Source organism: Pseudophryne corroboree, chromosome 8 (assembly GCF_028390025.1).
Source record: "Pseudophryne corroboree isolate aPseCor3 chromosome 8, aPseCor3.hap2, whole genome shotgun sequence".
NCBI classification, from domain to species: Eukaryota; Metazoa; Chordata; class Amphibia; order Anura; family Myobatrachidae; genus Pseudophryne; species Pseudophryne corroboree.
The window spans coordinates 424,521,404-424,544,744 of NC_086451.1; the positions used below are offsets into that span (position 1 = coordinate 424,521,404).

The 23,341-nt window shown below is 43.8% G+C and overlaps 1 protein-coding gene and 1 pseudogene across 1 annotated transcript; both read right to left on the bottom strand.

Annotated features, from left to right (window-relative positions):
* LOC134949909 (vomeronasal type-2 receptor 26-like) overlaps window positions 1–23,341 on the bottom strand; it is a 1,108,520-nt pseudogene that overhangs the window by 511,907 nt on the left and 573,272 nt on the right.
* Window positions 2,694–3,275, bottom strand: LOC134948023 (olfactory receptor 5AR1-like). The gene has a single exon (XM_063935785.1). The coding sequence runs from the start codon at window positions 3,273–3,275 to the stop codon at window positions 2,694–2,696; it is 582 nt and encodes a 193-aa protein (XP_063791855.1).

Here is a 23,341-nt window from a genome sequence, read left to right on the forward strand (position 1 = left end):
GACTCCTAAACTACTAGTATGAAGAAGATAGAAAAAAAAACCCCACCACAGGTAGGTATACAATTATGGACGAGCACTGACGACACAGAGGTAGCTACAGCCGTGGACTACCGTACTGCGTCTGCTAGTATAGAGATGATAATGATATAAAAATATATATATATCACTACTGCAGGTATATATAATATAATGACAGACCTGCTGGACACTGTCAGCAGACTCCTAAACTACTAGTATGAAGAAGATAGAAAAAAAAACCTCCACAGGTAGGTATACAATTATGGACGAGCACTGACGACACAGAGGTAGCCACAGCCATGGACTACCGTACTGCTTCTGCTAGTATAGAGATGATAATGATATAAAAAATATATATATATCACTACTGCAGGTATATATAATATAATGACGGACCTGCTGGACACTGTCAGCAGACTCCTAAACTACTAGTATGAAGAAGATAGAAAAAAAAACCCACCACAGGTAGGTATACAATTATGGACGAGCACTGACGACACAGAGGTAGCCACAGCCATGGACTACCGTACTGCGTCTGCTAGTATAGAGATGATAATGATATAAAAATATATATTTATCACTACTGCAGGTATATATAATATAATGACGGACCTGCTGGACACTGTCAGCAGACTCCTAAACTACTAGTATGAAGAAGATAGAAAAAAAAACCCCACCACAGGTAGGTATACAATTATGGACGAGCACTGACGACACAGAGGTAGCCACAGCCGTGTACTGCGTCTGCTAATATAGAGATGATAAAGATGATAGAGATGAACAAAAAAAATATAACACTACTGCAGGTAAATATTTATATAATATAATGAATGACGGACCTGCTGGACACTGTCAGCAGAATGCGTTTATAGAATAAAAAAAAAAACACCACAGGAGTGTTTATCTTTTTCAGGCAGACAATTTACTGGTGGTCACTGGTCAGTCACACTGGCAGCAAAAGTGTGCACTGTACTCCTGCTATAACTGCACCCCAGTCTCCCCCACAATTCAGCTGTGTGAGCAGTGAGCACTCAGCACAGTCAGATATACATAGATGATATTATCATACAGCACACTGAGGCTGAGCACAGATATGGTATGTGACTGTGTATCGTTTTTTTTCAGGCAGAGAACGGATTATATTAAATAATAAAGTGGTCAGTCACTAGTAACTAACTATCAGCAAAACTCTGCACTCTGAGTACTCCTAATGCTCCCCAAAATTACTAAGTAATCAACTCAAGTGTCTCTATCTACTAAAGGAGAGGACGCCAGCCACGTCCTCTCCCTATCAATCTCAATGCACGTGTGAAAATGGCGGCGACGCGCGGCTCCTTATATAGAATCCGAGTCTCGCGATAGAATACGAGCCTCGCGAGAATCCGACAGCGGGATGATGACGTTTGGGCGCGCTCGGGTTAGCCGAGCAAGGCGGGAAGATCCGAGTCTGCCTCGGACCCGTGTAAAAAGGCTGAAGTTCGGGGGGGTTCGGATTCCGAGGAACCGAACCCGCTCATCTCTATGAACACCACGGTTTTGCTCAACTGCTAACAAATTTGCTGCTACGATCAGGTCTGAATTTCCCCCACTATACATAGATATGCACCGAATTATAATTGTAGGAATTACCTCTGTAACATCACTCTTTGGGATACATTTTCTAAGAAGGGAGTTCTATTTAAGATGGGATGTTGCTCATAGCAACCAATCAGATTCTACTTTTCATTTATCTATCACCTTCTAGAAGATGGCACCTTAAATCTGATTCGTTGCTATGGGCAACATCTTATCTTGAATAAAACTCCCATCTTAGTATATTTACTCCCTTATCTTTTTTGTGGAATTGCAGGCCCACATGGAAATGAACATGGCTGGAAGGGTACAAATATCACTTCAAATACAATCTTTCTATCACTGTAGCACTATTAACAAGAACTATTATATTTATTTAAATATTCTAAAATATAACTTTATGTATTTAATTAATCATGACAGCAAATAATTTTATACCAGCTCCATGTGAGTGTGTGTGTGTATGGGTGTGAGTGTGTGTATGCGTGTGTTTGTGTACTCAATGTCAGCCTGAAGATACAAAGGCAATCAAAATAATATTACATGTTGAAGATAAAAAACAATTCATTTGTTGAATGTCAGGCATAAAAGAGAGGGGATACGGTCGTAAGGTCGACACAGCTTAGGTCGACGGTCATTAGGTCAACCGCTGAAGGTTGACATGGGCATTAAATTGACATGTACTAGGTAAAAATGTGCATTAGGTTAACATGTACTAGGTCGACAGGTCAAAAGGTCGACATGAGTTTTTCACTTTTTTCACTTTTAATATGATTCATGTGGACTACAATTGGGAATGGTAACCTGTGCCGAGTGCAGCGGTAGCGGAGCGAGTCACCTTGCCAGAAGCATGGCGAGCGAAGCGAGCCATGCGAGTGGACACGCTGCACTAATTGGAGTTCCCCGTCACTTTAGAAGAAAAAGACAAAAAAAAAAAAAAAACTCATGTCGACCTATTCACCTGTCGACCTAGTACATATCGACCTAATGCTCATGTCGGCTTTCAGTGGTCGACCTAATGACTGTCGACCTAAGTTGAGTCGACCCAACGACCCATACCCAAAGAGAGATGGTTCATCTGTGTCCAATGGGAGCTATGAATTTTATCTATGGAGCTTTTTTCTCAGTCTTCGTAAAGCCTGTTTCACGTCATCATTTCTCAGACTGTATATCACTGGATTCAACATGGGGATGCAAAAAATGTACAGTACTGAAAAGACTTTGTCCTGTTCTATGGAATAGGCTTTCTTTGGTCTCATATACATCCCAAGGATAATTCCAAAAAACAGAATGATCACTGTAATGTGTGAGGAGCAAGTGGAGAAGGCTTTGCGTTTCCCTTTATTAGAGCGAATACGTAAGATAGAAGAGATAATGAAAATATAGGAAATGGTAATAAATATTAGAGGTGTAAATCCAAACAGAGCCCCAGACACTTGTATAGCTGTCTCTACACTTTGAGTCCCACTGCAGGAAAGCTTTACCAGTGATTTTAGGTCACAAAATAAATGATTAATGATGTTAGACTTGCAGAAGGAGTATTGGACCAACAATGACAAATCGTTTGTTGAAATTAGAAGACCACAGAACCATGAGAACAAAGCCAGATAGATACAGGTCCTAGAGTTCATGAGAGAAGAATAACGTAGAGGATGGCAGATGGCTACGTATCGATCATACGCCATTACAGCCAGAAGACAATACTCTGACACTACACACAGGACAAAGAAAAACATTTGTGTGACACAACCAAGGTAGGTAATTCTCTGGTCCCCAGTTATACAGATATGTAGAAGGTTAGGGAGAACAGTTGATATGAACGTGATATCAAGACAAGACAAGTTACACAGGAAGAAGTACATGGGTGTGTGTAAGCGAGGCTCCATATAAATGACCATGAGGATTGTTCCGTTTCCAGACAGTGTTGTAAAGTAAATTAGAAAAAAGGTAATAAACAGAGAGAATTGCATGTGAGGCAGCTCATAAAATCCCAGGAGGCGGAACTCTGTGACTTCTGTTCCATTCCAGGTTTCCATTTCTCATCCTTTAAATTCAAAACTACCATAACACTTATCAACAATATGGTAAAAATGATTGCTAGGCTAATTGGGAGAAGGATTGAAGGGCTCTTATTAAAAGCATCAAAGAGGAACAACTTTCAAAATCACAGGCAGACTTATATGTTCTGCACAAATGGAAAAACAGTACAAAATGGGGTATAATATTAACAGTACAAATGGTATTTTAAATATGTGTGACAAGGGCATGACATGTCTTCTACCCTTAAAAACATACAAGAAAGCAGAATAACTCTATAGAAGTGGTGCACTTTATGGAATAATTATCTCATTCTCATAGCTTCTGAAAAATATACTGTATTTTTATATAACCTGTATATCATTTCATGATAACAAATTAAGTTTTTTTTTATTTAGCCCTTTACTCATTGAGTATAAGGATTTTTTTAAAGGAGCTGCATCTGTACATAAACAACATACAGTACTTCCTGCCAACTAACTCCTCATTGTGTGGCTCTGATCATTTCAACATGTTTAACTCAATTGGGTAAATTTACTAAGATGGGAGGTTTTTTTAGAACTGGTGATGTTGCCCTTAGCAACCAATCAGATTTGACCTATTATCTTCTAGAAGTAGCTAGATAAATGTTAAGTACAGTAGAATCTGATTGATTGCCATAGGCAACATCACTAGTTCTAAAAAAAAAAAATCTCCCACCCTTATAAATTTACCTCATTATTTGCTCATGACATATCAGTATGAACCTTTATTTTGGTGCATAATGTATTTAGTCTACAGAAGGTGCTTAGGAATCAGGATTTATGTATACTGCTCAGTGTTTTTTTCCATCCTCCTATGACCCAGCTTTCTGGGTTGTATACATTTACACTATGGTTGTTTGTAATTCATTCTTTTAGTACTGGATTCTCCGCATATATGAACAATTGATGTGTTACAATGTGCACTGGGTGTGGTTCAGTTGATCCACAGTATAAAGAGAGTCAATAGGTCGACCCCAAATGGTTAAAATGCAAAAGGTTGACAGGGTCAAAAGATCTACATGAAAATACTCAATAGAAAAATGGTCAACAGAAGTATTTTTGTTTTTTTTGTGTGTCATTTTGTATGTTTCACCATTTGCTCACCACACTTTGGGCAGGTTACTATTCCCAATCGTAGTCCACATGGAAGATAAATGATGAAAAGATTTTAAAAATAAAAATAATGAAATAAACTTGTGTCAATCTTTTGAACATTTTTAATATTTTGCTTGCTACCTATTTTTAAAAACTCAATAAAAAGATTTTTAAGAAAAACAAAGTTCCCTGTGGTTAAAATCAAGACAATACTAAAAGTACCCATACACTAGACGATATTATGAGCGATTTGGCCAGTCGGAACTACAAATTGTTTATAATAATGCAGATTGTTCAGTGTCTGTAAATGGTAATGATCATGATGCATGGTTCCACTGGTCGTTGGTCAGAGCTTCTGATCTTCTTTGCTGCAGGGAAGATCTGAAGCTATCATCAACGACAGTATGCTCCTGTATGTAGTCACTTCCAGATCTTAAGATATATCTTTAAGCTGGTCATACACCTAAAGATTTATTGTCATATCTGGCTGGTTTGAATGAAAATCTGGTAATGTATGGGAGCAAATGACAATTAACTATTTGCTCTTAAATGCTGTAAAACTGACGAAAACGGTCATTCAGACAAATTGGTTAAATCAAATGGATTCAACCAATTTGTCTGATTGACTGTTTTTGTCTGTTTTCCAGTGTTTAGGAGCAAATGGTCAATTGTCATTTTCTCTCATCCATTACCAGATTTTCATTCTAACCAGCCAGATCAGACAATAAATCTTTAGGTGTATGGCCAGCTGTATTGTACTATATAGTTTGCCCAGGACTGCAGTGGAGCTGCTGGGGGAGTTCAAGGGAAATCGTTAATGCGAATGCATCGTTTACAGGTCATCTAGTGTATGGGCAACCATAGAAAGGCGGGACGGGACAGAGATCTATCTTACCTTGACTATAACTTAAGCCAGAAGATGTTGATGGGATAAACAAGACTGGCGAGAATACAAATGTATTGTCTTGTTCAAGCTGTATTTTGGTCATCGATCCTTTTGCAATCTCAGCAAAAAGCAAAGCAATCATTTCTGGGGAATTTCAATGGGAGACAAAAGAGACTAAGGACGTTAGGTGAAAATAATACAAATGAATCAATAGCTTAAAATCTGTTGATCATAATCTCATTGTGATAAATTATAGGAAGAACAGATGTGCATCTTTCTGGAAATGGAATGATATAAAGTTGACAGTATTCAAAATTGTTATCAGTTGAAACTCTGTAGCTGTGCCCTACAAGGATGATCAACGTGGTATTTATAGCATGTTATATCCTTTGTGAGTTGGAGCTTAGAGAATTGAAATGCCTCATGACTATACATAATCAGTTTATGTTTCATAATTGGATAAATGGAAATGACATTCTCTAGCTCATTAAACTGGTGGAGAATATAATCTTGATGTATTTGAACAAACCGGAAATATTTAAATGGATCACGTCAAAATTAGTTTTTGGGGATCAGTATATAAGAATAGATTGCAAATCATCTGGCGTGCACTCTTTGCAAGACCCTGAAGTGGTTTAATTGAACCATACAGACATACATACTGTCATGGTTCTCCAGATCCAGGTTTAAACATCAGTAACAAAAAAAATACAGAAGTAGCCGTGCTCAGCTTTGCAGCTGTACGTCATAGTTACATCAAAGCTGGCCCGGCTAGTGTGCCAGCAAGTTTGATGCATAAGTGCATATGCATGCGTACGGCCATAGAAATATATGGAGGCTGTGGCTAGTTGCACCCAAGCATATTATGTCGCACCAGCAGCACGGCACTCCGTGCGGTTGTGCCGTGAGTGCAATGAGCGTGGTACAGTCAGGGTTGGACTGGCCCACAGGAGTATAGGGGAAACCACAGGTGGGCCCTACTGCCTGGTGGACCCACCCCCTGCTCTAGGGATCAGGTTTCAGACTGTACTGTTACTATTCTAGTACATTATCATGCATGCACTACAGTATTTACTGTATATATTTATCTAGGGGACCAACACTTGCAAAATGGTTAGACAAACCAATGTGGCGACTGGGCACAACCCCTCTAGATACTGGCCACACCTCTAAACATGGGCCCCTACCACTGTATTCCCCCGATGGGCCCTATATGCCCCAGTCCAACACTGGGTACAGTACTTACACAATCCCTTCTTCATCTTCCGACTCTGGCAACAGTGAATCCAGGTGGATTCACTTCCCCTGCTTATATTAGCCAATTCAGTAAGAGTAAATTCAGTTGCTGACCGAGAGAACAGCAAAGAAGACCTCCAGGAAGAAAAATGGAGATGACAGTAAAGAGAAGTGTTCTGGCAAGACAAGCCTGGAATAGAAGATGATGCGGTAAACATCATAAGCCTTAATGGAAAGCAGAAAAGATTCCAGAGGAGTTGCACCATAGTACAGACAAGGCTGTGCGCAATAGAGAGTATTAGCAAAAAGAGCTAAACACTTGGTCCTTTGCCCGCCCCAGGAGAACACAGTATGTCCTGTTTAGTAAGACCAGTAGAGTCAGTCAAGTCACTAATGCTCCTAAGCCTCCTACCAGTGAGTTTAGGCATTAGATTCTATGGTCATTGGAGTTCAGGCAGTAAGCCTGTTGTGTAGCTTTAAGGCACAAGGCATGAGCTAAATAGGAGGCTGTACCAGATATTATTAGTGAGGGCACTTATTAGCCACAGTGCCACAGCCACTAGTCACCAAGGAGGTTGAGCATTGGTCAGTATAGACCCTTAAATGTTTTGATCACTTCTGGAAAGTTTCCTGCCACAATGCTAAAATGCTGCAATTTTCCTGCCAAAATAGCCACATCCAGTTCCCTTTAGTAAAAAGAATAGTACACATTTGTGGGCCACCCTAAGTATCATTTGGCATACTATCCACCCTGATTTCTGCTGTCACCAGGATCCCCAATAGTCAGGCCTCCATGCTTTTGGTCTATTTGTTGTACACTGTTTCTTGTGCCTTGTATTGTATTGATAGTGAGAAAGGGGAATGCACAAAACCTAGGTGACCATAAAGGTATAATCCCTGTGACTTCTGCCTATTGCCCCTTCTAGCTGTGGGGAGAGCTAAGGTGTATGCCGTGTCAGGATCCAGTAAGGCCCACAACAAAACAAAAAGCACATCACATCTAACAATGCACAATTTATCAACAATCCACAAGTATACTTGGGAGGGTAGCCAATTATCCCCATAAAAACATCGAGTCCCGAAAAACAGCCGTTTTCTGACTTTTTTCCGATGTTTCACCAATTTTTTTTTACAGGCTATCCAGATGGATTACCTGTAAAAAAAAAAACCTTTCTCCCGAAAACACACAGGTTCAGCTAAACCTGTGTGTTTTTGTGTGAAACAGCGGGGCTGTTTCCGGGGATTCTGCTACGCCTGCCGGAGGCAGGTGAAACAAAATCCCTGATAAACCGTGGCATGCGCCGGCTTATCGGGGCAAATTAGATAGCCCCCGGCGGGACAATTAGCCCCGGTAAATTACCGGGGCTAATTGGATATCCAACACCAAAGAATGAAGCGCTGTCCAGATCAGTACATTTTTAAAACATAAAACATTTAATATACATTACACACAAAACATTAATCACACGGCCGGTGTATACCAATTAATTAAAATAACATAAAAATATATAGAACCTAGTGGCCACTCCTGAATCAATTAGCTTAATTGCTGCACTAATGATTAGCAACATGCAATAACATTTAGCCAACAGTTCATAGCATTTGTGTTTGCCAGATATAGATGGTAAAGCTTGAAGATGTTAGAAGCTCAAAAAGCACCAATGGTTAATACCATATAGCAATATTTAACTGACAGTTCATAGCGTTTGCCAAATGATGATGAATAAACTTGAAGATGTTATAAGTTCAAAGCATATACATTCATGCAACTTGTTAGTAGCAGAAATTATAAATATTAGTGGTCTCTGTGTAGTCTCTTTTTAGAGATTATAATTATACTCAACAGTCCAGCGTGGCCAAGCTATATAATTAAAACCAGCTCAACGTGTCTTCAGACCTGGGGTCTAGATGCAGGGTGACGTCTCACTCCTATTAACTCACACTCCGGTCCTCACGTATAACCGCTGGATACACAATGAGTCTTAGCCGTAGATAGCACTCCTCTCTACGCGTTTCTCCGCCTATGTGCAAGTCGGCGGCTTCTTCCAGAATCATCGATTCTCTGGAAGAAGCCGCCGACTTGCACATAGGCGGAGAAACGCGTAGAGAGGAGTGCTGTCTACGGCTGAGACTCATTGTGTATCCAGCGGTTATACGTGAGGACCGGAGTGTGAGTTAATAGGAGTGAGACGTCACCCTGCATCTAGACCCCAGGTCTGAAGACACGTTGAGCTGGTTTTAATTATATAGCGTGGCCACGCTGGACTGTTGAGTATAATTATAATCTCTAAAAAGAGACTACACAGAGACCACTAATATTTATAATTTCTGCTACTAACAAGTTGCATGAATGTATATGCTTTGAACTTATAACATCTTCAAGCTTATTCATCATCATTTGGCAAACGCTATGAACTGTCAGTTAAATATTGCTATATGGTATTAACCATTGGTGCTTTTTGAGCTTCTAACATCTTCAAGCTTTACCATCTATATCTGGCAAACACAAATGCTATGAACTGTTGGCTAAATGTTATTGCCTGTTGCTAATCATTAGTGCAGCAATTAAGCTAATTGATTCAGGAGTGGCCACTAGGTTCTATATATTTTTATGTTATTTTAATTAATTGGTATATACCGGCCGTGTGATTAATGTTTTGTGTGTAATGTATATTAAATGTTTTATGTTTTAAAAATGTACTGATCTGGACAGCGCTTCATTCTTTGGTGTTGTGTATTATTTGCTTTTCTGAGCTTAACAGTGACCTCTTAAGTGAAGCGGCAGTCCTTGATCAGGCTAATATATATTGATTAATATCCCAGAACTTTTTGTATGTCAGCGCCCAGGTGTCTCCTTTTTTTTTAAATTGGATATCCTCCTTGGAATTTATTGGGTTTTGATTGTCACAATGAATTGTAAGAAATGTTGGAAATAAAGATGTAAACTATTTTTATTTAAATATGAATTATGAATGCCGTTAAAGCAAAGTAACACTTTCTCACATCATAGCATGCGCCATGTTATTAGACTGGATTCAGTATGTTTTACCGGCGGACAGGATGCCGGCTGTCAATATCCCCGACAGCTGCATCCCACACGCCAGAATGCCATCAGTGGGGTGAGCACTAAGAGTCCCCTTGCGGAGTTGCTGCACTCACCATGCTGCAGGAATGGTGGCTCGCTGCGCTCACCACAAGATCTTTTCTCACTCTATGAGTGAATAGCCTTGGTGAACCGGGATTCCGGCTGCCAACATTGTCGGCTGGCAGGATTCCGGCGTCTGTATACGAATCCTGACCGACGGGATCCTGACAGCCGGCAAATTAAACCCATTAGACTGTGTGTTGGCTTAAGATATCTGTATGAGTTCAAGCTTTTAGGCACATACCATATTTGGTTAGTGCACAATGGGAGGGTTATTCAGGTTTGTTAGCAAACCAAAAAAATCAAGCAACTGGGCAAAACCATGCTGCACTGCAGGTGGGGCAGATGTAATGTGCACAGAGATTTATATTTGGGTGGGTTATATTGTTTCTGTGCAGGGTAAATACAAGTGATGAGCGGGTTTGGTTCGTCAGAATCCAAACCCCCCGAACTTCACCTTTTTTTACACGGTTCCGAGCAGACTCGGATCCTCCCGCACTTGCTCGGTTAATCCAAGCGCACCCGAACGTCATCATCCCGCGGTCGGATTCTCACGAGATTCGTATTCTATATAAGGAGCGCGCGTCGCCGCCATTTTTCACTCGTGCATTGGAGATGATCCTGAGAGGACGTGGCTGGCGTCCTCTCAGTTTCTATGTTCAGTGTGCTGCAAATATCTGTGCTCAGTGGGCTGCAAATATCTGTGCTCAGTGTGCTGCAAATATCTGTGCTCGGTGTGCTGCAAATATCTGTGCTCAGTGTGCTGCAAGTGCAAACATCTACATTCTCTGCCTGAAAAACGCTCCATATCTGTGTTCAGTGTGCTGCAAATATCTGTGCTCAGTGTGCTAATTGCTTTATTGTGGGGACTGGGGACTACCAGTATTATACAGTAGGAGGACAGTGCAGAGTTTTGCTGACCAGTGACCACCAGTATTATACGTTCTCTGCCTGAAAAACGCTCCATATCTGTGCTGCATTGTAGTATATAGTAGGAGGACAGTGCAGAATTTTGCTGACCGCCACAATAACTATATAAATAGCAGTACGGTACAGTAGTCCACTGCTCTACCTCTATGTCGTCAAGTATACTATCCCATCCATACCTGTGGTGCATTTCAGTTTTGCACAGTTTGCTGACCACCAGTATATAATATATAGCAGTATGGTACAGTAGGCCACTGCTCTACCTACCTCTGTGTCGTCAAGTATACTATCCATCCTTACCTGTGGTGCATTTCAGTTTTGCACAGTTTGCTGATCACCGGTATATAATATATAGCAGTAAGGTACAGTAGGCCACTGCTCTACCTACCTCTGTGTCGTCAAGTATACTATCCATCCATACCTGTGGTGAATTTCAGTTTTGCACAGTTTGCTGACCACCAGTATATAATATATAGCAGTACGGTACAGTAGGCCACTGCTCTACCTACCTCTGTGTCGTCAAGTATACTATCCATCCATACCTGTGGTGCATTTCACTTTTGCACAGTTTGCTGACCACCAGTATATAATATATAGCAGTACGGTACAGTAGGCCACTGCTCTACCTACCTCTGTGTCGTCAAGTATACTATCCATCCATACCTGTGGTGCATTTCAGTTTTGCACAGTTTGCTGACCACCAGTTTATAATATATAGCAGTACGGTACAGTAGGCCACTGCTCTATCTACCTCTGTGTCGTCAAGTATACTATCCATCCATACTTGTGGTGCATTTCAGTTTTGCACAGTTTGCTGACCACCAGTATATAATATATAGCAGTACGGTACAGTAGTCCACTGCTCTACCTACCTCTGTGTCATCAAGTATACTATCCATCCATACCTGTGGTGCATTTCAGTTTTGCACAGTTTGCTGACCACCAGTATATAATATATAGCAGTACGGTACAGTAGGCCACTGCTCTACCTACCTCTGTGTCATCAAATATACTATCCATCCATACCTGTGGTGCATTTCAGTTTTTCACAGTTTGCTGACCACCAGTATATAATATAAAGCAGTACGGTAAAGTAGGCCACTGCTCTACCTACCTCTGTGTCGTCAAGTATACTATCCATCCATACCTGTGGTGCATTTAAGTTTTGCACAGTTTGCTGACCACCAGTATATAATATATAGCAGTACGGTACAGTAGGCCACTGCTCTACCTACCTCTGTGTCGTCAAGTATACTATAAATCCATACCTGTGGTGCATTTCAGTTTTGCACAGTTTGCTGACCACCAGTATATAATATATAGCAGTACGGTACAGTAGGCCAATGCTCTACCTACCTCTGTGTCGTCAAGTATACTATCCATCCATACCTGTGGTGCATTTAAGTTTTTGTGCACAGTTTGCTGACCACCAGTATATAATATATAGCAGTATGGTACAGTAGGCCACTGCTCTACATACCTCTGTGTCGTCAAGTATACTATCCATCCATACCTGTGGTGCATTTCAGTTTTGCACAGTTTGCTGACCACCAGTATATAATATATAGCAGTACGGTACAGTAGGCCACTGTTCTACCTAACTCTGTGTCATCAAGTATACTATCCATCCATACCTGTAGTGCATTTCAGTTTTGCACAGTTTGCTGACCACCAGTATATAATATATAGCAGTACGGTACAGTAGGCCACTGCTTTACCTACCTCTGTGTCGTCAAGTATACTATCCATCCATACCTGTGGTGCATTTCAGTTTTGCACAGTTTGCTGACCACCGGTATATAATATATAGCAGTACGGTACAGTAGGCCACTGCTCTACCTACCTCTGTGTCGTCAAGTATACTATCCATCCATACCTGTGGTGTATTTCAGTTTTGCACAGTTTGCTGACGACCGGTATATAATATATAGCAGTATGGTACAGTAGGCCAATGCTCTACCTACCTCTGTGTCGTCAAGTATACTATCCATCCATACCTGTGGTGCATTTCAGTGTTGCACAGTTTGCTGACCACCAGTATATAATATATAGCAGTAAGGTACAGTAGGCCACTGCTCTACCTACCTCTGTGTCGTCAAGTATACTATCCATCCATACCTGCGGTGCATTTCAGTTTTGCACAGTTTGCTGACCACCAGTATATAATATATAGCAGTACGGTACAGTAGGCCACTGCTCTACCTACCTCAGTGTCGTCAAGTATACTATAAATCCATTCCTGTGGTGCATTTCAGTTTTGCACAGTTTGCTGACCACCAGTATATAATATATAGCAGTACTGTACAGTAGGCCACTGCTCTACCTTCCTCTGTGTCGTCAAGTATACTATCCATCCATACCTGTGGTGCATTTCAGTTTTGCACAGTTTGCTGACCACCAGTATATAATATATAGCAGTACGGTACAGTAGGCCACTGCTCTACCTACCTCTGTGTCGTCAAGTATACTATCCATCCATACCTGTGGTGCATTTAAGTTTTGCACAGTTTGCTGACCACCAGTATATAATATATAGCAGTACGGTACAGTAGGCCACTGCTCTACCTAACTCTGTGTCGTCAAGTATACTATCCATCCATACCTGTGGTGCATTTAAGTTTTGCACAGTTTGCTGACCACCAGTATATAATATATAGCAGTACGGTGCAGTAGTCCACTGCTCTACCTATCTCTGTGTCGTCAAGTATACTATCTATCCATACCTGTGGTGCATTTAAGTTTTTGTGCGCAGTATATATAGTAGTAGGCCATTGCTATTGATAAATATATTACTGGCATTTAATTCCATACATTAAAAAATGGAGAACAAAAATGTGGAGGGTAAAATAGGGAAAGATCAAGATCCACTTCCACCTCATGCTGAAGCTGCTGCCACTAGTCATGGCCGAGACGATGAAATTCCATCAACGTCGTCTGCCAAGGCCGATGCCCAATGTCATAGTAGAGAGCATGTAAAATCCAAAAAACAAAAGTTCAGTAAAATGACCCAAAAATCAAAATTAAAATCGTCTGAGGAGAAGCGTAAACTTGCCAATATGCCATTTACGACACATAGTGGCAAGGAACGGCTGAGGCCCTCTCCTATGTTTCTCATGACTAGTGGGTCAGCTTCACATGAGGATGGAAGCAATCATCCTCTCGCTAGAAAAATGAAAAGACTTAAGCTGGCAAAAGCACAGCAAAGAACTGTGCGTTCTTCTAAATCACAAAACCCAAGGAGAGTCCAATTGTGTCGGTTGCGATGCCAGACCTTCCCAACACTGGACGGGAAGAGGTGGCGCCTTCCACCATTTGCACGCCCCCTGTAAGTGCTGGAAGGAGCACCCGCAGTCCAGTTCCTGATAGTCAAATTGAAGATGTCTCTGTTGAAGTACACCAGGATGAGGATATGGGTGTTGCTGGTGCTGAGGAGGAAATTGACAAGGAGGATTCTGATGGTGAGGTGGTTTGTTTAAGTTAGGCACCCGGGGAGACACCTGTTGTCCACGGGACGAATATGGCCATTGACATGCCTGGTCAAAATACAAAAAAAATCACCTCTTCGGTATGGAATTATTTAAACAGAAATGCGGACAACTGGTGTCAAGCTATGTGTTGCCTTTGTCAAGCTGTAATAAGTAGGGGTAAGGACGTTAACCACCTAGGAACATCCTCCCTTATACGTCACCTGGAGCGTATTCATCAGAGGTCAATGCAAGTTCAAAAACTTTGGGTGACAGCGGATGCAGTCCACTGACCACTAAATCCCTTCCTGTTGTAACCAAGCTCCTGCAAAACACACCACCAACTCCCTCAGTGTCAATTTCCTCCTTAGACAGGAAAGCCAATAGTCCTGCAGGCCATGTCACTGTCAAATCTGACGAGTACTCTCCTGCCTGGGATTCCACTGATGCATCCTTGAGTGTAACGCCAACTGCTGCTGGCGCTGCTGTTGTTGCTGCTGGGAGTCGATCGTCATCCCAGAGGGGAAGTCGGAAGACCACTTGTACTACTTCCAGTAAGCAATTGACTGTCCAACAGTCCTTTGCGAGGAAGATGAAATATCACAGCAGTCATCCTGCTGCAAAGCGGATAACTCAGGCCTTGGCAGCCTGGGTGGTGAGAAACGTGTTTCCAGTATCCACCATTAATTCACAGGGAACTAGAGAATTGATTGAGGTACTGTGTCCCCGGTACCAAATACCATCTAGGTTCCATTTCTCTAGGCAGGCGATACCGAAAATGTACACAGACGTCAGAAAAAGAGTCACCAGTGTCCTAAAAAATGCAGTTGTACCCAATGTCCACTTAACCACGGACATGTGGACAAGTGGAGCAGGGCAGACTCAGGACTATATGACTGTGACAGCCCACTGGGTAGATGTATTGCCTCCCGCAGCAAGAACAGCAGCGGCGGCACCAGTAGCAGCATCTCGCAAATGCCAACTCATTCCTAGGCAGGCTATGCTTTGTATCACCACTTTCCATAAGAGGCACACAGCTGACGCTTACGGAAACCGAGGAACATCATCGCAGAATGGCTTACCCCAATTGGACTCTCCTGGGGATTTGTGACATCGCACAATGCCACCAATATTGTGCGTGCATTACATGTGGGCAAATTCCAGCATGTCCCATGTTTTGCACATACATTGAATTTGGTGGTGCAGAATTATTTAAAAAATGACAGGGGCATGCAAGAGATGCAAGCGCAGTGGAGAATGATTTCAACGTTGTGCAAGGTTCTGCAACCTTTTGAACTTGCCACACGTGAAGTCAGTTCAGACACTGCCAGCCTGAGTCAGGTCATTCCCCTCATCAGGCTTTTGCAGAAGAAGCTGGAGAGATTGAAGTAGGAGCTAAAACAGAGCGATTCCGCTAGGCATGTGGGACTTGTGGATGGAGCCCATAATTCGCTTAACCAGGATTCACGGGTGGTCAATCTGTTGAAATCAGAGCACTACATTTTGGCCACCATGCTCGATCCTAGATTTAAAACCTACGTTGTATCTCTCTTTCCGGCAGACACAAGTCTGCAGAGGTTCAAAGACCTGCTGGTGAGAAACTTGTCAAGTCAAGCGGAACGTGACCCGTCAACAGCTCCTCCTTCACATTCTCCCGCAACTGGGGGTGCGAGGAAAAGGCTAAGAATTCCGAGCCCACCTGCTGGCGGTGATGCAGGGCAGTCTGGAGCGAGTGCTGAGACATCTGGTCCGGACTGAAGGACCTGCCAACGATTACTGACATGTCGTCTACTGTCACTGCATATGATTCTGTCACCATTGAAAGAATGGTGGAGGATTATATGAGTGACCGCATCCAAGTAGGCACGTCAGACAGTCCGTACGTATACTGGCAGGAAAAAGAGGCAATTTAGAGGCCCTTGCACAAAGTGGCTTTATTTTACCTGAGTTGCCCCCCCTCCAGTGTGTACTCCGAAAGAGTGTTTAGTGCAGCCGCTCACCTTGTCAGCAATCGGCGTACTAGGTTTCTTCCAGAAAATGTGGAGAAGATGATGTTCATCAAAATGAATTATAATCAATTCCTCCGTGGAGACATTCACCAGCAATTGCCTCCAGAAAGTACACAGGGACCTGAGATGGTGGATTCCAGTGGGGACGAATTAATAATCTGTGAGGAGGGGGATGTACACAGTGAAAGAGGTGAGGAATCGGACGATGAGGAGGAGGTGGACATCTTGCCTCTATAGAGCCAGTTTGTGCAAGGAGAGATTGATTGCTTCTTTTTTGGTGGGGGCCCAAACCAACCAGTCTTTTCAGTCACAGTCGTGTGGCAGACCCTGTGGCTGAAATGATGGGTTTGTGAAAGTGTGCATGTCCTGTTTATACAACATAAGGGTGGGTGGGAGGGCCCAAGGACAATTCCATCTTGCACCTTTTTTTTCTTTCATTTTTCTTTACATCATGTGCTGTTTGGGGACTATTTTTGGAAGTGCCATCCTGTCTGACACTGCAGTGCCACTCCTAGATGGGCCAAGTGTTTGTGTCGGCCACTTGGGTCATCTAGCATAGTCACACAGCTACCTCATTGCGCCTCTTTTTTTCTTTGCATCATGTGCTGTTTGGGGACTTTTTTTTAAATCTGCCATCCTGTCTGACACTGCAGTGCCACTCCTAGATGGGCCAGGTGTTTGTGTCGGCCACTTGGGTCGCTTAGCTTAGCCATCCAGCGACCTTGGTCCACGTCTTTTTTTCTTTGCATCATGTGCTGTTTGGGGACCATTTTTTAAATCTGCCATCCTGTCTGACACTGCAGTGCCACTCCTAGATGGGCCAGGTGTTTGTGTCAGCCACTTGGGTCGCTTAGCTTAGCTATCCAGCGACCTTTGTGCACCTCTTTTTTTCTTTGCATCATGTGCTGTTTGGGGACTATTTTTTTGAAGTGTCATCCTGTCTGACATTGCAGTGCCACTCCTAGATGGGCCAGGTGTTTGTGTCGGCCACTTGTGTCGCTTAGCTTAGTCACACAGCTACCTCATTGCGCCTCTTTTTTTCTTTTCTTTGCATCATGTGCTGTTTGGGGCCAATTTTTTAAGTGCCATCCTGTCTGACACTACAGTGCCACTCCTAGATGGGCCAGGTGTTTGTGTTGGCCACTTGGGTTACTTAGCTTAGTCATCCAGTGACCTCGGTGCAAATTTTAGGACTAAAAATAATATTGTGAGGTGTGAGGTGTTAAGAATAGACTGGAAATGAGTGGAAATTATGGCTATTGAGGTTAATAATACTATGGGATCAAAATGACCCCCAAAGTCTATGATTTAAGCTGTTTTTGAGGGTTTTTTGTAAAAAAACACCCAAATCCAAAACACATCCGAATCCAACAAAAAAAATTCAGGGAGATTTTGCCAAAACGTGTCCGAATCCAAAACACGGCCGCGGAACCTAATCCAAAACCACTGCAATTTAGATTTCAGTTTGAACACACCACACCCAAATCTAACTCTCTCTGCACACGTTACATCTGCCCCACCTGCAGTGCAACATGGTTTTGCCCAGTTGCTTGCTTTTTTGGTTTGCTAACATACCTGAATAAGGGCTAATATAGAAATTTGCATTGTGGATACAGACAAGAGTATGCCTATGTGGGGGGCAGGGGGGTAGAGATTTGGTGCTTTAGAGGTTAGGGGTGAGGAAATTCAGAACGAATACAGTAAGAACATGTAATTATGAACGGAGACAGAACCACAGCGAGATGCAGGTGCGATATGTCTGTCAGTGACTGTATCAACGGTGGGTGCCTGACAACCTGCATAAATAAACACTATAATTATGGTGATTGCCACAAGTCACTAATGGGCCTACACACTTGGCGATTTGGCTGAGTTTGATGATCAATGATATTATCGTTGGCAGATTTTTCATCAACGATTTTTTACAAACACACTGAGTGATTTTTAAGGCCGATTTGGATGATATGACATTACATTGATATCGTCCAAATTGGCTTGCATGATTAAACGATGATTGACCAATGATGAACGACTGCGGGGGCTGATTACAAATTCACCTCTGAAACTAAAGTGCTTTCTTCACTGATTGTTCATGTATTGTAGGATTTTGTACGTGTATTTAATTTTCTTTTGTCACTTTCATTCATGCTATAAATCAGAAGAAAGACTATAGTCTTTTTTATGTCAATCAAACCTAATGGGGAATGTGTTTTTCACTATTATTACAAACTAGCTGTTCTACCCGTTCTTCACGCGGGAGTTTGATTTTCATGGTTGTACATATAAATGAATGTTAATAATTTGGTAAATCTAGAGAGATGTAAATTTGAGATATCTTAATGTACCGTATATACTCGAGTATAAGCCGACTGTTAGGTTCCTGGTGCTCAGAACAAGGGAAATGTTGCGTAGTGAGTCCAGAGCACCAGAACGTGACGCTGAAATAAGGTGTGGTGTGGAAATAGCCCCTAGCACCCTACCTCCATTGTTTCACCCGTGTGGTCAGTTCACGACTGAGTGACTATGGTTTCTTGGGCCCACGGCAGCCGCGTTTGAAGGGCGGATTAGGTCTGCCCAACTCCGATGCCCCCAGATCTTAGAGTGAGACAAGGCGTGAACCGAGACAGGATAATAACAAGGGGACCTGTAACTAAAGCAAACAGAAGGCTAGGGGCTACTAACAACCCTAAAACTAAATATATGTGCGGCACGCCGCCAAAGGAAAAGAACAACAAAGGAAATGCTGTCCACACGCCGACACAATACTGTTGTGTACCGGCGGTGACAGCATAAGCAGAACCCTCTGCAAAACACCAGTAACAAATTATAACCAAAGAATACTGCGGCCTAGGCCAACGGATGCAGCAAAGCCGCTACTCACGGAACCGGTACAAATACTGGCAAACGAACAGGAACCCCCAATGCAGCCGACACAGACTCTCAGAACCGGAGGACAGGCAGAATCCCAAACGACAGACCGGTGGACACCAAGAAGCCAGACACTCGACCAGGCACAGACAAAGCCACAGGACTTCTGGACAGGGACGCTTCACGGCAGGACACGGGATCAGACACTGGAACCGACACTGGAACCGAAACTGGAACCAGCTAGACAGACACTGCTAGACAGGAGCTCAGGAACTGGCAGGGACTATCTCAGAACTCAAGAACTCTGGAACTATCACCAGCGTCTGTGAATTGCACTGAGCCAGAATATAACAGAGAGTCCTAATTAATTATGTCGTGCATCTGCCCTGCTGCACAACTGAGAGGTGCAATTAACAGACAGGTGAGGCTGAACACATGGGAACAAGCTGCAAATACACAGACTCACCACCGGCAGCAAACAAGAGTCTTCTTAAACCAGAGCAACGAGAAATCCTAGCCTGCAAGACAACTATAAACATAAAATACGGAAAACAGGAATGAACCACTACCTGTGGTTCATAACAGTACCCTCTCCTTAAGGGTGAGCTCCGAACACCCCATGACACCCACGGGGAACATAAACAGAAGTATAACATAAAATACATAACCAAAATGCAAAACAGGAATGAGCCACAGCCGTGGCTCATAACAGTAACCCCCTTGAGGAGGGGTCAAAGGACCCCAAAATTCAGGTTTTCCAAAACAAGGTATACATTAATAAACCTGACACTGGAACAAACAGACAAAGACAAGAAACAGAAACAAGCTGTGGCAACAGCTTGTAACAGTGCCCCCCTCTTGACGGTGGCCACTGGACACAAGACAAGCTAAAAAAAAAATCTTTTTTTTTTTTTTTATATATCAAGGCAAGAGTCAATAATTATTTATTTTTCTTATTATTATTATTTTTACAAAGTTCTTGAGGTCTGACCAAGGTAATTCCCCAAACATTGTCTGAACTGATGGTACCTCCCAGTAAGGCTGGGTTCAAATCAGAGATTGGTTTCTTAACCTTGGGAGCTGAACTTTCAGGCAAAGTACTACTATTAGAAGAAGACAGAAAAGCACATCCTGCAGTCAAAACAACGGGCTGAGACTCTTGTGCCGAGTTTACAGTATATGGTGAACTCTCAGCAGATAAGACGGGTGACCTAGAGGAACCTGAACCAATTTTTTTGGAACCATATCTTTTAATAACTGCATCACTGAATGCTGGGGGATCCTGAAGAATGGGATCTTCAGTTTTCATTAAATTGGATGCCCACTCAAAAGGCTCCCCTCTAAAGGAATATATCAGATAGAGCACAAGGTTCTCTGAAGTGATGCCCAGAAATGGTCTAGACAACATAATGATGTAATAGTGTTTGTAAAGCGCCAGAAATTGGACTAAGTCCCCATCAAAGATTATAGATGTTGAGATATCAACAGAGTCAGGATCTGCTTCCTTCCCATCTGACTGACTAGAGTGCTTTGCTAGGACCTGGTCACTATTGACCTTACTCGAGGCTGAGACTTTCTATACCCCACCTGGGGCAGTGGCCCTCGGAACCCCACCTGGGGCAGTGGCCCTCGGAACCCCACCTGGGGCAGTGGCCCTCAGAACTCCACCCGGGGCAGTGGCCCTCAGAACTCCACCCGGGGCAGTGGCCCTCGGAACCCCACCCGGGGCAGTGACTTTCTGAACCCCACCCGGGGCAGTGACTTTCTGAACCCCACCCGTCGCAGTGACTGCCTGAACCCCACCCGGGGCAGTGACTTTCTGAACCCCACCCGGGGCAGTGGCCTTCGGGAACCCCGCTGGGGGTAGCACCTCGGATTCTTTTACTGGGACCGGGCCGTCAGCCTCCCTCTCTGGGACCGGGCCGTCAGCCTCCCTCTCTGGGACCGGGCCGTCAGCCTCCCTCTCTGGGACCGGGCCGTCAGCCTCCCTCTCCGAGTCGATAATTATCGAAACTTCTCCCGGGACAACGACTTCCGGGACTTTTTCTGAAGCTATAACCTTCAGAACCTCCACTAACGCTATGCCTCTTGAGTCCTTTCCTGGGGAAGCGACTTCTAGACCCTTCTCTGGGGCTGTGTCTCTCGAGACCCCACTTGGGGATATTACTTCAAAGATCCCTTCTGGGGTTTTGCTTCTCGAGTTCCCTTCTAGAACTATGGTTTTAGACACCTTCTCTGGAGTTGCGCTTTTCAAGTCTCTACCTGGGGTAACAGCTTCTGAGACCCCTTCTGGTATTGACACCTGAGCTATAATATTCGATGTCCCTCTATGACCCAGGGCATCGGGTACTGCTCCAGGACTCTGGGCATCGGGTACCACTCCAGGACTCTGGGCATCGGGTACCGCTCCAGGACTCTGGGCATCGGGTACCGCTCCAGGACTCTGGGCATCGGGTACCGCTCCAGGACTCTGGGCATCGGGTATCGCTCCAGGACTCTGGGCATCGGGTACTGCTCCAGGACCCCGGGCATCGGGCACTGCTCCAGGACCCCGTGCATCGGGCACCGCTCCAGGACCCCGTGCATCGGGCACCGCTCCAGGACCCCGGGCATCGGGCACCACTCCAGGACCCTGGGCATCGGGCACCGCTCCAGGACCCCGGGCATCGGGCACCGCTCCAGGACCCCGGGCATCGGGCACCGCTCCAGGACCCTGGGCATCAGCACCGCTCCAGGACCCTGGGCATCGGGCACCACTCCAGGACCCCGGGCATCGGGCACCACTCCAGGACCCCGGGCATCGGGCACCACTCCAGGACCCTGGGAATCGGGAACCACTCCAGGACCCCGGGCATCGGGCACCACTCCTGGGGTTTGCAACTCTGCTTCAACAGGAAAATCAAGAGAGGAGAGAAACATTCTCCTTTGGTTCCTGAATCTATAATGGGGCTCCCTAGCCCAAGGACCCCAATTATAGGACAGAGTGCTTTTTAGTGTGGGTTGTGTGACAAGTACCTCTGCCACAGTAGAGACAGGAGTAGGTCTTGTATCCTGACTCAACTTGGCCAGAGGGCAGGACTTGTCGCCACACTTTGGCTTGCGCAACTCACAGGTCTGCAGATAGTGGCCTAAACCCCCACAATATAGGCATAAATTTAAGTTTCTGCGACGCAAACGCTACTCTTCTGAGAGCCTGGGCCGCAGAAAACTTTTTAACTTTTTCTCTCCAACTGAACCTGAGGATTCTCTTGTCACCATATTGTGAGCAAGAGTCTCTTAAGAGGTAGATGAACTCTCAATGACTTCTGGCAAGATAAGCAAAATTTTAGTCAGAAGGTATTGCAGTTGTTTTAAGGATTGCTGCAAAACTTCCAGTCGCTCAGGTTTCAAAGCACTGAAAGCAGAGATTAGGGCTGAGAGAGACGCCTACAGGGCTTGCATAGTTGGCATAGGAGGATTTTAAACTAGACAAGACAAGACTAAACTAGACTAGACAAGACAAGACTGGACTGGATTTTTTTTTTTAACTAGACAAGACAAGACTGGATTCTGCACACCGGACTGGATTCTGCACACTGAATTATAGACAGGACTGGATTCTGCACACCGGACTGGATTCTGCACACTGAATTCTAGACAGGACTGGATTCTAAACACCGGACTGGATTCTGCACACTGAATTCTAGACAGGACTGGATTCTAAACACCGGACTGGATTCTGCACACTGAATTCTAGACAGGACTGGATTCTAAACACCGGACTGGATTCTAAACACTGAATTCTAGACAGGACTGGATTCTAAACACCGGACTGGATTCTAAACACTGAATTCTAGACAAGACACTTGACCAAAAAAGAAAAAACTACTATTCAGCTTTGTTTCTTTTTTGTTGTATGGCTGGTGATAATGTTAGGTTCCTGGTGCTCAGAACAAGGGAGATGTTGCGTAGTGAGTCCAGAGCACCAGAACGTGACGCTGAAATAAGGTGTGGTGTGGAAATAGCCCCTAGCACCCTACCTCCATTGTTTCACCCGTGTGGTCAGTTCACGCCTGAGTGAC

What these genes read in the sequence shown, in the direction of transcription:
- LOC134948023 (XM_063935785.1), bottom strand. Translation starts at nt 3,275, where the DNA reads ATGGCGTATGATCGATACGTAGCCATCTGCCATCCTCTACGTTATTCT.